The sequence below is a fragment of the Elgaria multicarinata genome, chromosome 1, assembly GCF_023053635.1.
Source record: "Elgaria multicarinata webbii isolate HBS135686 ecotype San Diego chromosome 1, rElgMul1.1.pri, whole genome shotgun sequence".
NCBI lineage: Eukaryota > Metazoa > Chordata > Lepidosauria > Squamata > Anguidae > Elgaria > Elgaria multicarinata.
In genome coordinates, this window is record NC_086171.1 from 184,773,447 (window position 1) to 184,790,092 (window position 16,646).

The 16,646-nt window shown below is 44.4% G+C and overlaps 1 protein-coding gene across 2 annotated transcripts in view; it reads right to left on the reverse strand.

Moving 5' to 3' along the window:
• EPB41L1 (erythrocyte membrane protein band 4.1 like 1) overlaps positions 1–16,646 on the reverse strand; it is a 209,528-nt gene that overhangs the window by 38,702 nt on the left and 154,180 nt on the right. For both annotated transcript variants that reach the window (XM_063145358.1, XM_063145366.1), the window contains exons 5-12: positions 16,205–16,309; positions 16,063–16,105; positions 12,955–13,030; positions 11,099–11,317; positions 10,803–10,890; positions 9,081–9,233; positions 7,372–7,469; positions 1,183–1,358 (exon numbers count right to left, since the gene is read on the reverse strand). In XM_063145358.1, the coding sequence (XP_063001428.1) occupies positions 1,183–1,358; positions 7,372–7,469; positions 9,081–9,233; positions 10,803–10,890; positions 11,099–11,317; positions 12,955–13,030; positions 16,063–16,105; positions 16,205–16,309 (958 nt within the window). The remainder of the gene's footprint in view (positions 1–1,182; positions 1,359–7,371; positions 7,470–9,080; positions 9,234–10,802; positions 10,891–11,098; positions 11,318–12,954; positions 13,031–16,062; positions 16,106–16,204; positions 16,310–16,646) is intronic.

Here is a 16,646-nt window from a genome sequence, read left to right on the forward strand (position 1 = left end):
ATCCCTTTCTGAGGCGGTTTTTACACTCATGTCCTCTGCTTCCCACTTTGTCATTCTACAAAGAACAGAAACAGAAGGACATAATTTCTTAGCCATGGAGAAAACTCTCCAACACCCAAAGAAAAAGACCCTCTCTTGTTCAGAAGTTGCAGTTGGCACCTCACTCAAGCTGAATCCATTAAAAGTGCTAATGGAATCATATCAGACTGGAGAGGGGAAAACCTGTCCATTCTGGTGCTTCTTCATCTGCAGTGTCCTTTAGCACTGCTGGGTTCCAGGATTGACCAAATACTAAATAACAAAGCCTGTGAATAGTGTCCTGGGGGAACTTGCTCTAGTAGCTGCTCTCTATCGGCCCTCTCAAGTGATGTGTCTAATTATTGCTGAGAGGTTGGTTTCCCACAAGAGTATCTACCCCTTAACCAATATTCTCAGACGCTCGTTAGTTTTAACCATCGTGCAAAAAGCAAGGATCTTGGAAGAGCATTTATGGGGCCTTGGAAGGAGCTGTTAATATCAGCTGCTTTCAAGAACATATGCCTGCACAAAAGAACAGGTCTCTATCAGAGGATCATTTGTTAGTAAGTCATTGCTCCAAGAGTAATGTGTCTGTGAGCAGATAAGATCAGAGCTATGTGCAACAAGAGGCTACAACCATGTTTCCTATCATATAATGGAATTGGGATCTGCTTCAAGAATGAAGGTTTTCAAATGCTCGAAAGAGAATTTTCCTTAAAAGCGGTGACCCCCGTTCTAAGGACCACCAATAGTTTTAATTTTTGCATATTGTTTTTAAATGTTTTATCTTATGTGAACCGCCCCGAAAGCTTCGGATATGGCACGGTATATAAATAATAATAATAATAATAATAATAATAATAATAATAATAATTTTGTCCTTGTTTGGAAACCATTGCTCAGCACCATCTCCTTGTGTTGCATTGCCCCACCATGGGCCGCCTGGTAATCCACCTGAAAGGCTCTGAGTGATCAACTGTGGGATTCCTCCCCAGTTTTGGAGGAAAAACTGCTCTAGAACCCAACAGCAAGAAATAATAAACTTATTGAGCCTAGCCCTCCACCACCCATCACCTCTGAGCATGGCCTCAATCCTCTCAACAAAAGCCTTCCCATGCCCACCAGGAAACCAATCTCCCTCCCCCTCCCCAATTTGGGGCATACCTCCATCGAGGCTGCGAGACATGGTGTACCGTTTGCTGGAGGATCGCTCAAAGTATGGGGCAGGACGATCAATCAGGGCGCTGGCCTGCCGCGTTTGAGCCTGGGTTCGCCCACTGTAGCGGAACTTGGAACCCATGACTAGGAAGCCCTTCGGAGGAGGCTCTGGGGACACTAGCCTGCAGAAGGGAGAAGAAGAGGAAGGTGTAATGGATCAGTGCACCATTCAGAAGCAGGGTACAAAGTACCAGCATTGATACAAAGGGACTACAGGTAGGAGAGTTATCTTGTTCAAAGTTGCAAAGTCCGCAGACCGACATATTGGAATATTATCACTGAAATCTAATTGGTAAATAACTATTTATGTAGTCTTTCCCAATCTGGTACCCTTCAGATGCTCTGAACTACAACTCCCATCAGCCCCAGCCAGCATTGTCTATGATCCAGGGTGATGAGAGTTGAAGTCTAAAATATCTGGAGGGCTCCAGGTTGGAGAAGGCTAATCTAGCCAGTCTTTCCAGGACAAATACTGTTAAATGAAATATGTGGTAACATATATTGTCTATAGGCACTGCACTAAATTGTTTTTCAAGATTTTCATCCAGTCAATAGGTTCTCACCTTCACTGATGGCGATTCTTAGGTACCACAACAACTTTCTGCAAGTTAATTATGTAGCAACTTACACCTTCAAACCAGGCTTCAGTTAGTATTTCATGCCCTAATTTTGAGGGGAAGCATTTTACTTATCCTAGGGATGCAGTGAATGAAACTGATCATCTGAAAGTTTGATGCATCTGTGTTCCATTCTGCCTTGATAAAATTCTAGAGCCCTTCTATACATTAAGCAGAGGAGACAGAATTCTAAACTATGCTCCATAATGCAGGGAGAGCCACATTTTTAAATGTTTCCCTATAACAATGATTATAAAGCGGAAAGTATGTGTGTGTCAGTCCCTAAATGTTTAGCCACTTCCACATAGGGTACTGCCTTAATGCTGTTCACCCAGATAGGACTTCATGTAAATGGATCAGATAAAAACTAAAAACATGAATTTTGGGGGTTTAAGTATTCTTAAAGAATTTAATAAAAACTTAAGTTTACGCCTACAGCTCCCAGCACGCCTTGGGTGGGAGGCCAGACTTACTGGCCTTTGGCGGCCATTGTGATGCCTAATGTCAGTCTCAAGCAGTCAACCAAATTCCACATAAAATGACTCAACCCACATAAATGGGCTGCATCCATTTGTGGTGCCTCCTCCCATCTGCCATGTGTGGTTTTAAAATCATAACTAGATACGACAGTGTGTCTTTGAGAGGCTGAACTCTGGACATGCTCATAGGCACCCCGTCCTGATATTCGTTTTCTCAGAAACTGAGGGAAGCACACACACACAGCCTTCACCCTTAGGAGGGAGGGAAGGAGGGAAGGAGGAAAGGGAAGCACTCTGTGTATGCCCAGAAACAGGCTTGATGAAGGGGGCAAGTGCCCGGCCCAGTCCCAGACCTTCAGTACAGGCTCCTGATGGAGCATTTTGTGGATGAAAGTGTGGGCTGGGGCAGTCCCAGAAGGACTTGGCCAGAATTGTGCATGTCCACTGACAGCTGCTTACCTCCCTTCCTTGGCGATGCTACTCCTGGATGCTCTGTCAAGGAGCAGCATCAGCAACAAGAGGAGGAAAGCACCTCTCAGAGGACACGGGCACCTGAGGGCCGCCAAAGGCATGCTGGGAGGTGTAGTACTGGCATCACTATCTCTCGGTCCTAACTTGGCCTCCCCTTTCCTGACCTTTTGCTGTCTTTTTTCTCCTTCCATCTGACTTTCTCAACTGCCACTCACCCCACCCACCTTTCCATTTTAGCCTCAGCTGTCAGTCATTCCTCCATTCACTCTTCTGTTTTAATAGTAAAGTCAGGCTTTTCCATAAAAATCATAAGATTAATCAGATGTCTGCTCTGGCCAAGGCATGATGGGAGGTGTAGGGTTTTCAGGTAAAAGAAAAAATGTGGTTTATCACGAAGCTCTAATTTAAAATACAGTTCTTATTAACACAATTTCCCATTTATTCTAACAAAACAATTTACTAACTCAACCAACCTAAAAAAACCCAACCAACCTAAAAATGAATAAGTTGCATAGAAATTTATTATATCAAATAAATGTTATAAACACTATTCACGGACCTGAGCAACGCTAGGCATATCAGCTAGTTTATAAACCCTCTCAAGGCAATACAGCTATACTCTTGGCTTCCAAAACTTCTGCTATTCATTTTAAATGATGTGCCGCTTCACCCCACACTTCTTCTGTGTCTTCCACCCTGCAGAAGCAGCTTGCAACATTTGCCGTTATATGCATCATTATATGTAACAGAGTCATTCTGATTTTCAATCTCCATTTCCCTCCCTGCAAAGCAGGTTTACAGTAGAAGGCCAAAGATCTGGGTTTTTAGAAGTTGTTTTGATTTATTTAGTGCATTTGAATCTACTCTTTTTTCAAGGAGCTCAGAAAAGAGAGGAATATCCTATTTCATTCTTACAACAACCCTGAATGGTAAGCTAGGCTGAAGGATAGTTGCTGGCTCATGAGTGAGCATAGATTTGAATCCTGTTTGGTTTTTCCAACCCATGTCTTGGCTTTCTTTTAAAGTACTTACGTATGTGGCTCATGAATGAAGTCACACATTGGGCCCATTCAGCTGACACCGTTAACCCTACTGGTTAAGCAGCAGGGTTTACAGAGTCATGTACAACACATTTTTCTTAACCAGGTGCCCCTGCTAACCACACTATGGTCGGCTTCACTAACCCTGTTATGCAGCAGGGTTAACGGCACTAACTTTGGCTTAAGGTGTTGTGTGCTACACACCTGAGGTTAAGGGGCTGAAATCATAGAGCTAGCAGTATAGATTGGCCCACAACCACCCAGGACACTCTAGCCTGCGGGCTCACTCACTGCTTCTGATTGCTGCAGTGCTAGTATCTAAAAATGGCGGACTGCATATATCAGAGTGGCCGACGCTGCCAAAATGGCATTGAGAGTGGGATGGCGCTGCCATGTCTTTCATGTAAATAAATCTGCTGGCATAACTCCTGGCCACTGAAAGGGTGGGCGATCAATAATCCTGAAAGGCAAATGGCATTTGAGCTGCAGAACACTGGAATCGCTAGCTTCAAGGGGTGCATTATACAAGTAATGGCTGCTGACTGTAGAGATGGAACTAAAATGGCAGGTGCAACTGTTGGCTCTCTTAGTGCAAGGAATGCTGGGATACGGGGTGGAGCATTTGGAGGACTCTGATGCTCAACTAACAGGTTTGTAGTTAGCGTGTGGTTAAGGAAACTGGGAACTAGACAGGGTTAATGGTGTCATGTTCAACTGTTCCACTTGTGGTTAGTACTAACCACAGAGAAGCACAATTAAGTTAACCACAGAGCATGATGAAAGCATGGTGCATAGCTCTCTGGATAAGACTTCATGCTATTTTTTCTAATCTTAACTAAAATGGTAAAGAGTTCTGCCTACCAATGCTCAAGATTTTCGTAATAATTTAGAATGAACTTAAGGCAATTTGTAGGAACTTTATCCATGACAGATTAGAGCTGCTGGAACAGCTATCCCTTGCTCCCGTCCCTTGATGATTTCATGTGATGTTAATGACTGAAGTGCAGGGAGGGGGTGGGAGCAGAGTCGTAACTAAACTGGTATGGGACAAAGACTAGGGGTATGCACAGGTCTTATGCTGGAACATTTTGCGAGTTTAATAAGCAGACATCTGCTGACACAGGTCTTTGGGGACGATGCATTTACATTGTTGTAAATATATCCGCTATCGGTAGGCTATGTAATTATGACAACATCTGCTTCCCAACATCTGTTGTTATATCAGTGCAAATATAGGGGTGGTGTAAAGCCCTTGAGAGTTTTTTTTAAAAAATTGAGTTTTAAGACATTTACGGCTACTTTATACTGAGACTATGGTAGGCCTAAATAATGCAGAGACAAAGACTCACAGACAATACTGTATGCAATGCAGTGACACAGAACCAAGAAATAAAGGGAAAATAAAAGGGAAATGGCCCGATCCTGCTGTCGCAAACAGAGACTCACTTAAGTGTGTATGGCAGGCAAAGGGAGGAATGACCCGAGACGCCTTCATTTTCAGTTTCCCGTAGTTTCTCAATTTCCTGACTACGTTCATCTCAGCCCACTTAGCTTTGTGACCAATTGCAGAGGACTCTGAGAAGCTCTATATGGAAAGACTTTCTTCATTGTGTGGAGGTCTGCCTAATGTGACACGGAAACCCACAGCCAGCCAGCCAGCCTTAATTTTTGTTGTCATTTAGGCAGTCAATGCTTCTAAGTGCATCCACAGATGTTTTGCCAGCTGCTTTTCAGTGACAGTTAATGGGGAAAGGATGTCACAGGAAACCTACAGGGCGAAAGATCTGGGAATGTGTCTTGATGTATAAAACATTGGACTGTCAGTACAAGAAATGGTTCGGATGAAGACAGAAGTGGAAAACCTGTGAAGTGTGAGTCCAGAAGAAAATAGAAAAAGATGCTTCAAAACATTTGCTCCTTAAAAAGTGTTCAGATGCCTCTGGCAAGTGTCCCTTCCAGCAAGAATGGAGCAAAGGATGTGTGGGGATAACTGCTTTGGAAACAGTGGCTTATATAGCCATACCCAGCTCTGAATATAATGGGTGCCCAAATAAATCCAAATTTTCTTAATCTGAACGTTGGGCAGATTTGCATGCATTTGCTTTTGCCAACCGTATACGTAAAAGGACAAGAAACTATGCAGAGCCCTGAAACAGATTGACAACTACAGGATGATTTGGTTAGCTCTCATCTGGCTTCTGAGATTTTATCTGACACTACTCACACATTCCCAGTTCATCTCTATAGCCATGGAATAGAAATTTGGAGGCTTTCCCCCTATAAAGTAGGTGCTAAGATGCTGGAATGAATATCAAATTCTGCATCTGCGCAAATTGTAGATGGGTACTACATATAGAACCTCGCCGTAAAATGTGCTTTACGAGAAACCGCTTACGAGTGGCAGCCTCCAGGCATGCTCACAGACCCCTCTGCTTCCCCCAATAGCTTTGGGAAGAGGAGAGGGAAGACATACAAGGGCTTGGAAAGCCTCATGGCAATAACTAGTAGCTCTACCGTCCCTACAAGCTTAGAGAGTCAGTAGGGAAGGCAACTAGGTGTGAAGTTGTGCAGTGGCAGGAGGCAGCCATTACAAATATTACAAGTATTTTTGTGTTTTCCAATTGGTGGTACATGTTCCCAATGCCGCAAGTAAGTGACTGATGCATCAGTAGAGTTAAAGGAAACATGATACGACGAAGATGACCCCTAAGAGAAGGGTGAACTGTACCTTACTTTTGGCCACTGACACACACATTTTACAGCTTAAGTGGCTGTGATCTACTTATCTGAGCAGCATAATATCTGAGAACGGAACGTGGGAGATAATGATTAAATATGGTAAGTGGTCTATAAATCTATTAAATAAATAATAAATCCAAATAATATCATAGAATCATAGAATAGCAGAGTTGGAAGGGGCCTACAAGGCCATCGAGTCCAACGCCCTGCTCAATGCAGGAAACCACCCTAAAGCATCCCTGACAGATGCTTGTCCAGCTGCCTCTTGTTCATAGGTCAATTTCCACAAGCAGCTCATGAAACCAACTCTAGTCAGTGGGAATGTGTGATTTAAGATACTGCACATGTCTCGTCTTCAAACTCATGGAAGAGCACCACACTCATATGACCTGCTATGGGGGACGCATGCTGCTGGTGGGTGGGCCCATCCCTTCTTGGTCTCTCTCACTCTGACACCTCCCATCTCTCTTTCCCTCCCTGCCCAGTGTGGTGCCCCGAAAAGACAGATCACTCTTCCCAGAGGTCTGAACTGACTGCTTGCAGAGGTGCTCTGAAATCAGGCTGACGGCTGCAAGTTGCTCATAGCAGCAGCTAATCCAACTCCGCTCCTAAACTTATTTAGGTTTCCAGGTGAGCTGTAATGCCTTTCTTTCACAACAATCCTGCAAAGCAGGTTAAGCTGAGAGAGAGTGAACTGTGCAATGCTCCTCAGTGAGCTTCAAGGCTGTGGAGGGATCTGCCGCACCTCATTGTGTAGGGCAAAGCCTTCATAATTTCCCCGTGTCTCACCTGAAGAATGTGTGATGCTCAATGCAAACCTTCCAGAGTCTCTTGGCCGAGCGGTGGTTGGGCAGCTTGAAGCCAATAGTACTCTCAAACTGCTCATACTGAAAATGCAGGAAACAGAGACCAGGCATCACGACCATGGATCAAGTCAGTCCCTACCAAGCGGTGCCGCTGAAAGCACCAGGAGGATTCCCAGGAAGAGAAAGCTTGATATATAAAAACAATGAAGAGTCTTGCAGCATTGTAAAGACTGACACATTTATTCTGGCATAAGCTTCTGTGGACTATAGGCCACTTCATCAGATGCATGGAATATTATGGAGAGTTTTAGGTTTATTTTTTATACAGGACATATGACGCTGGGAGAACTGTAAACAGTGAGATCACAAGGAAATTCAATGCAGAAACTACATTGCAGTTGTTGCAAATAGCAAACATCCAGGCACTAGGTAAGCCAATTAACACATGTAGTGCAGCAAAAATCTATTGTCCCAATTCAAGCCACTGTCAATAGAATAAAACCAGTTGAGTTGCCAGTGACGACTACACCTCTCACCCTGGTTGTCCCCTCCTCTGATTTCTCTGTGAATTGCAGGAATCTCAAGAGGGGAGGGGGGAAAGGAGTCTTTCGCCATGGCAGATATGAGACCCTTCCTCTTTCCCCAAGTCCTCAGGCACCCATGAAGAACTTAGGGAAGGCAGGAATCCATCCTTCACTTTGCACCAAGAAACCAGGGGCATGTCTACACCTACAGGCTTTCCAGGACTCAGGGAGGAGGATCTCAGCCTTTCCAGCTTCTGCAATCCTCCCCCAGCATCCATACGCCAGCATGACATCCCGGAAGGAAAGAGGGATGTCTGGCGCAGCAGTCTGGGGGGTTTTTTGGAAGGAGGAGCTAGTCACACAATTGTGCAGCCCCAATCTTCCGAAAAAGTAAGTAATTTAGAAAAACTTGAAACAAAAGCGTTGGCAGCCATCCTGGGGATGGCGAAATTGCTCCCTGCCCCACCCCCGATGGGCATGGAGTCACTCTGTGCAGCTCCGTGCCCATTTAAAGAGCCCTGCTACTTGTAGGGAGGACCCAGGAGCACTGGCCACGGTCCTGAGACTGAGGGAAAATCAGGAAATCCCTGGTTTCAATTATCCTCAGGAAAGTCTGTAGTTGTCCCCGGTTGACCCCAGGGTCCCCTGGACACACAGAGATGACCTAGAGATGACCCCGGGATAAATGGATGGTGTAGACATGCCCCAGGTGTTGCAGAAGGAGGAAGCAGCAAGAAAGACATGTACAGCCCCTTTCTTTCTCCAAAGAAAGACCCACTCATCCTAAATCCTCTCTGTTTGCAGAGAACTCAGAAGACAGCCAGACTCTTGTCTCACTTTGTGCTGAGCTTGGAAGACAGAAGCAGTGAGAGTCCCTCTCCTTGCTCCCATTTTCTAAAGCCCAGTGCAAAGTGAAAGACCAGCCCCATTCATCTTCTGGCCCATGCCAGAGGACTGAAGGGAGAGGAGGAACCAGTGGCAAGCCAAACACTGGCTGGCTATTAAGCCAAGCCAAAATCTGTAGACCCATCAAACACTCATTAACCAGATGAGAAAATGGACTTTCTTAACATTCAGATTCTCCCGAGGAATTGATTCATGCTTCATTATCCAGTAAAGTGTCTGCTAACGAATTATTTTTTCCCTCTTTTGAACAGGAGATGCTTACCTCACCAGGTCGAATTTTGATGTAGAAGTTACTCCTCTTGTATGAAATCTTGAGGATCTTGGGCCAGGCAAAACGGTTTATTCTCAGCCTGTCCCTATAAATGAGAAGGCCGTTGGCACAAACACCCAGCATGATGTCAATGCCTTCTGAGTCCTGAACAGGAGCCATGGCAGAAAAAAAAGAGATAATATTGCATTAGTGCATATAAAAACCTGCCAGTACAAAATCAGGATTCCGAGCAAATCCTCAAAGCCTGCTGGCCAATGCCAAGCTCTTATTTCTGAACAGGTCAATTGCAAGGATGTAAAGCAGTGGAGGAGCAGAGACAGGTCAATACGTCTCCCTCTTAAATTTCAAGTGGGCCACTGCCTGCTTTCACCTCCATCTGACTTATATCATCATATACTAAAACTCAGACAGGACCAGCTGGCTAGCCACATCTTGAAGTATGCAGACTTCACTGGTAAGCCAAGCCCCCTTCTATGGCTGCAAGAAAAGGAGATCTTTGTCTTCCCAGTTTCGGCTGGAGAAAAGGGGTTTATGATGATGAGTAGCAAAGCATCTCATTCTTCTTGGATAGAGATCAGCAATGCTTTAGGTCTAGGGTATCTTCCTTTAGGGAAGGGGGCGCTAAACTGCTCAACATAGTATGCCTTCTGAGATTCTAAATGCTCGCAAACATGAATTGCAGCTGTGCATGACTACATATTTTCTCCAAGCCACTGCAGCAGGCAACATATGTTTGTCTATGCATTTAGGACACAGTAGCGATGCTCTAGCAGTAAGTTGTGGGGGTACAGTGACTAAAACACCGCAGTGACTAAAACACCACAGCAAAGTCTAAATGATATATTCACCATTAGGGACTACCATTGAGGGTTTACTCAATTTCTAGAACCAGAACTTGTGCTGATCTCATAAACAAGCTTTCTGCTCTTGAGCCAAAGGCACAAGCCTGCCAACAGCTAGGAACACTGGAAGTTGCCTGACACTTAGTCAGACCATTGGTCAATCTATGCCATTATTGTCAACAATGGCTGGCAGCAGCTCTCCAATGCTCTTTCCTAGCCCTACCTGGAGATGGCGAGGATTGAACCTGGGACCTTCTGCTTGCAAAGCATGTGCTCTACTGCTGAGCTATGACCCCCTCCCCAAAAGTGTATGTTTTGCAGCTCTTCCTCGCAACTTGTGCTACAATGGAGACTGGGTAACTGTGGGGCTTGGAGGCATCTCCTCTATTCTACCCCATGTCGTTCAAAGCCCATTCAACAAATTCTGCACTGTGAAACAGCAGAGCGCTGTTGAACTTGCTACCAGGGAAGCAGTAAGCACCCACAGTTGTGGGTGGGAATGCAGTTGTACCTGAGTCTAAAAGTATAGCTTGAAATGCAGTTCATCTTCTAGAAGAGGGCTGCCGAACTGTAATTGACCTAGAGGACTGGATGCTGCTGCAAGTGGAGACCAGCCCCCAAAGACCCTACCCTGACATTGTCCCTTTCTGCCTTTCTTGTCCTTTCTCTATGCTGGAGGCTGCATACAAGGCTGGGGAAGGGGTGGGGTTTGCATGTGGCCTGCATATTGCCCACCTTCTGCAGTAGCACAAGCAGAGAATACATGTGTTAAGGCAGACCTCGAAAGGGGGGGAAGGCTGTCTGCAGAAGACTCCAGGAGCGAAGACCTCCTCCCACCTTCTAGACCTCTGAATCCTCAGCCTCAGAGTACCTTGGCATGATGTAGGTCAACTCCATACATCGAAAGCTTCTTTGCATTCTCGAGGAAGTGAATTTCTGCCTCTCCAGGCGTCATGCCCCTTTGAAAGAAAAGGAAGAACCCACAGCAATGTAAATGTTCAATTGCTGATGGATGGGTAAAAGGCTGGGGTGTCTCTAACAAGGCTTTCTTAAGGTAGGGACACAAAGATATAAGTTGAGCAATGCTATTTGTTTCCAAATATTGTGAGATGGCAGGTTTCCCAGATCTTGTTTTCTCTTTGCACAGACGGTGAAAGACACACTCACCGGTAAGTCTTATGCAGCTCCATAATACGCTCTTCCAACTCCCTGGTCTGGTTTGGAGCAAAACGAAGCTCACCAACATAGTTGCCCACATGCTCCTCAGCATCGAAATCTCCCATTTCAGCTTGTACAGCATAGGAGCCCAGTAGTGCATGCGTAACGAAAGAGCAGGGCAGGCGCCCACTGATGATGTCCGCTCGGAGCTGCAGGCATAGGTAGTATCTAGGGAGGGGAGAACGCCAAGCAGTTGGAATGTCCGTAACAGCTAGTAATGTTCTTGCATCCATTTACTAAGGGATGGTTTAGGTTTCCTGTTTAAGGCAACCTTGTACAATGTTTTGACCATCAGGCAAATGCACCCCACTGGCTACATACAGCCACCCACTAGGGATCTGATAAATCTCATGTTTTTGCTGCCATCTGAGTCTGCATTTGCCATTCTGAACTCCTTAATCTTGGAAAATGTTTAAATGTGTGTGGGGTATCTGATCCACCAAAAGGCCAAAACAGACATCAATTGTGCAAAGCTCAGATTAAATCTGTATCTAGCAATTATATCTTTTCCTTTCATTTTTACTCTACAGAAGGTGCGGGGCCCCCATCAGGATTGCAACTCTAGCGTAGAGGGATGGGGAGGGAGGGTTAAGATCCAGACCTCTGCCTATTCTAATATGAAAATGAAAAAAGGATGTAGCTGTTAGACTCAGATTTAAAGTAATGCCTGTTCCACCCAAAAGCCCACTAGGAGCTTGATAAACATCCAGTTTTAGCTGCTTTCCTGAGACTGGAAAAAAAAGAGAGAAGCATATATATTATTAAGGACCTGGCAGGCCCAAATATTTGGCTGGTGTGCCGCAGTCTTCCATGAGAATATAATAAATTCAGCTCCCACTGTTACTACTACTTGTTTCGAACACAAAATTTCTTCTGCCAGCTAAGAGAGATGGAAGCAGCAAGGGATCATACCCAAAATTTTCTTATTCAAACCCTGCCCCTATGGGGTAAGTGATTACTAGGACCAATGCCTTGCTTCTAGAAGAAGATACCAGGTTTGCCGGCTTCCAATGGCCAATATAAGCAGTGAGGACAACAGCTATGGAATTGGTCATGCTATTCCTTTGCTCTTGAATTAGGAGACAAATCTTGGGACCGATCCCCCACTGCTGTCTTGGACCCTCTCTTGGTCACCAGTGGAAAGAAGGCTGTCTGTTAAGAACATAAGAACGTAAGAAGTGCCATGCTGGATCAGACCAAGGGTCCATCTAGTTATTATTATTATTATTATTTATTTATATAGCACCATCAATGTACATGGTGCTGTACAGAGTAAAACAGTAAATAGCAAGACCCTGCCGCACTCTGTTCATACAGTGGCCAACCAGCTGTTGGCCAGGGATGAACAAGCAGGACATGGTGCAACAGCACCCATGTTCCCCAGCAACTGGTGCACACAGGCTTACTGCCTCGAATACTGGAGATAGCACACAACCATCAGGGCTAGTAGCCATTGATAGCCTTTTCCTTTGTTGTCAAGGCAAATGCTAGGCAGCGGGTGTTGGCTCAACAGATTCCCTTATTTTGTTTAAACATGTGTGTGTGTGTGTGTGTATTCTGTTTTTATTTTTAATTTGCAAATGTAACAAAAAAGAAATAACAAAAAACATCAATTCACAATAACATCAGCAAAAATTCAACTCTCCTATCTTAAAAACATGCATTAACGTATCTGAATAGAATAGGCATCCAAATGAGATTGACAACTACTGGATATATGTTCAAATGTAAGGAGAGCAGTAAGATCCTCAGACCATTGAATGAACGTGAGAATCGGCCCTAAGAGGTATCCTGCTTTTTCTCACCTTGTAATGTCCTCTGTGAGCTGAGCGGGGTCTGGTGGGTAAAACTTGACTGTGAAGGCGAAGTTCCAGAGCCCACCTGGGTAAGGGAGAGAAGGAGGACAGGAAAATATGAGAGACCAGATATACTTAGCTGAGGCATCTGTTTCTGGCACCTCTCAAATGTGCACCCAGCATCTCTAATTGTTGTTGCTTCCTTGATATGGGCTGCCTCACTCTCCCCGCCCCAGCCCCCCAAGTCTCTGAAGAAGACAAATGCCTCAGAATCAGCAGGGGCCTCTGCTTGACTGGATGTTCATGGCCGAGGCAAACGGCAGGGTGCGCTTGCCTGCGAAGACCTACAACGCAGCAGAACAGACTTCGCCGCACAGAGAGACCATGACTTTGCTGTTGCCATGGAAACAAGCTCATGTCTCCCAGAGGGCCTGCTGTTGGGGAAAGACCTCCCGCAGCATCTGTGCAAACCACTGCACAGCAAACCCACCCCACAGCCTGCCATTCTACAAGCCAATTCCCAGAGAGGGAACTGGAAGGGCGAGGAAGCCGATAGCGTGAAAGGCCTACTCCCAATCACCACACTTTCCTGCCTGCTTAACTCAGTGCAAAGGGCAACACTTGTTTTACCTGACCTCAGTTACAAAACTGAGACACACACACACACACATACTCCGCCCTGAGTGGATTAAATCGTCACAATCTATTTGCACTGCAGGTAACTTTCTGCAGCATAACAGCACTCTGCTTTTATTTATTTATTTATTTATTGCATTTATAGCCGAAGCTCTGTGGGCGGTTTACAAAAATTAAAAACAGTAAACATTAAAAACAAATATACAAAGTTTAAAAACATAAAAAGCATAAAAACAACAATATCCTTATATACATATTTTGGGCTGGATTTTGGAGCCTGATCTGTAGCCCTGGTAGAAGGAGAGACCTATATTAGGCTGCAAGGTATTTGGTTCTTTTCCAACTGTACACAACTATGAAAGGGATTTAAGGCTGTGTGCTTGTGCCCGACTGGGATGGATACTAGACACACAAACCCTCCTACTCTGATGAGCTTAGGCCCAAACTAAAAGTTCCTGTAGTCACACATATCTGAGCTATGCACAGTTGGTTTATTTACTCCAGAGTAAGCAAGCGGCCCAAATTTGGATAAAGACTGTGGCGCTCTGGGAAGAAGGGGTTTAAACTTCCCTGTGCCCATTTTTGTCCTGAAATTCCAACCCCCATATGTGTGTGTATGTGGGGGGAGGGGTTAAAAAAAGGAAAACACACCTCCATTGACTCCAGTGGAAGCATTTTTTCTTTAACCTCCTGTCTGATGGGTGGGTGGAATTTTGAAAGAAAATGGAGGGGGGATTGTGGCACCTCTCAGAGTGTCACATTTCTGATTTGAATCGGGGCCACGTGTGCTTACTCTGGAATAAATAAACTTGTTTATAATAGTATTTAGTTTGGCCCTTATAAAAGAGAATGTGGGTCAGTTGCAGAGTACATGCTTTGCATGCAGAAAGCACCGGGTTCAATACTGAGGTAGATGGATCAATGGTTGTCACAGTATAAGGTAGCTTCCTATGATCCTATGTAAAGGGGCAGTGCTGAGAATTCTCCTATGGCATTCTTAAAGAGGATGTCTCTGAAGCTCCTTTGAAGAGGAGAAATAATTTCTAAATGTGCACTAGCACCAGGGCTAGAGAATGAGACAGATATGGTATCCCCAGATATGTGTTAAACGAAGGTCTGAGGAGCAGTAAATCTAGCTCTATCACTGTTGTCAATATAGGGGGTTCTCTCTTTTTTTAAATCCCTTTGGGGAAGGCAAAATTTCAGGAAAAAAATGTGGGAGGGGGAGGTTTGGAGCCTCCTCATATGGTGGCTCCAATCCAAATTGAAGCTGGGTGCCCTTACTATCAAGTAAAATAAATGATTATTTTCAGCTACATGCTATACAATTAATATAATGTGTAGTTTGATCCTCAGTTACTATAACAAAAATCACCTCACAGAAAACTGGCAGGAGCAGTCCATCTGGTGCATGTAGATATAGAGACACAGTACTGCCTCATTCATCTGAATGGCCTACAGTCTTTCCAAAGGATCTATATAATTATTTTGGATTTGGTTTAATTAAGAATACATTATGACGATGGATAGTTATTAATTTAAATGGTGGTCCTATCATCTAATGTGCTTTATACGATCATTACATTTCTGACTATATCCCTTTGCATGGTGGCTTGCATTTGCTATTATTCCCATTCTCCAGATGGTGATGAAAGAGGGTATCATGCTCAAGGCCAAAACTCTATGCACAAACCCAGAGAGGCATGCAATAGTGCTGCTTCTGCCCAACAAAGCGTAACACTTTGTACAGGTGTTAGTGGGAATCCGAAGCATTGAAAAACTGTCAGAGTTTAGAGGCCTACCATCTTACTCTCCAGTTACTATGGATTCTTCTTGTTCTGCTTCTTTTATAGTGCTTTCAGATGGAGGACTCCTAGCACTACTGATCAAAAGACACTGACAGTGTTTGCACGTAACGGCAGCAAATCATGGGTCTGATTAATCCATATTTTCTGTGGCAAGTGTTGGGTGCATTTTGTGGAAATTTTGCATATTCAACCTCCAATCAGAGGTTACTACATGTGAACCCAGACACTAAGAGTTAATCATAGTGTTAAACAAACCAGAGTTAACCTACAATTAGTAGTTAGGTTAACTGTGGGCTGTTCAATCCATGATTAGCCCACTGTACAGCTATTTCATCTTTTTCTCCCTCACAGATATTTGTAGAAAGAAAAAAGATGGGAAAGCAGTGGAAAAGCATGGGAGGTTTACAAGTAGACATTGTCATTTGACCCTCTGCAAAATACTGTGAATGAGACAGCATGATTGCATAGTAAAAGCCTTGTCTGAAAGCACCCTACCTCTCCTGGGAAAATCCTTTGAGTGCAATAATTGAGTTGTTTACAAATGGTATCTTAGAGAGTAGGGATCTATTCTATCTTGTCCAGTTCCCATCCATATGTGTAATGAGGTTACTGCAGAGGCCCTGACAGAAAAGATATAGTAAGCCCATGAGTATTCATGCTTTCAGCTACTCACTGCGAATCTGCTTCTTTATTTCCTTGGAGGGATCTAGCCAATTCTGGAATGGTAAGACATAGCACATAAGGGGAAGTCCTGTTTGAGCACAACATCTTAAATAGAGACAGTGCAGGGGTCTGTCTGGACCACCCAAACATACCTTCTGACTGTCTGAGTCACAGAATGTGAGTCCAAAATAATCCTTCTCCAGGAGGTTGAGGTGTTCACAGACCATGTCAAAGAGCACCTGACCTCGGGCATGTTTCTGCAGAAGACACAAACATATAGCGTAAAAACCAAGCACCCATCTGGAATATATTATCTCCTTTACAAAGCCTGCTATGTAGGACAGAGGCAAAATTGGGGCCCCTTTGGTTGATCGTGCAATCAAACACAATCATTCCTTGTTCTCTTGAACGATGTCAGAACTTCACAGAATCACAGAGAGGGAGGGGGTCCTGTCGGTGTGTAATCCCACCTCCTGCTTGATGCAGGCTTCAGAAGCAGGTTGTATAAACATGATGATTTAAAATATTTTTTTAAAAAAATCAGAGCTTCATAGCTTGATCTTAAACCTTGATAGACTAGCATATAGGTTCTTA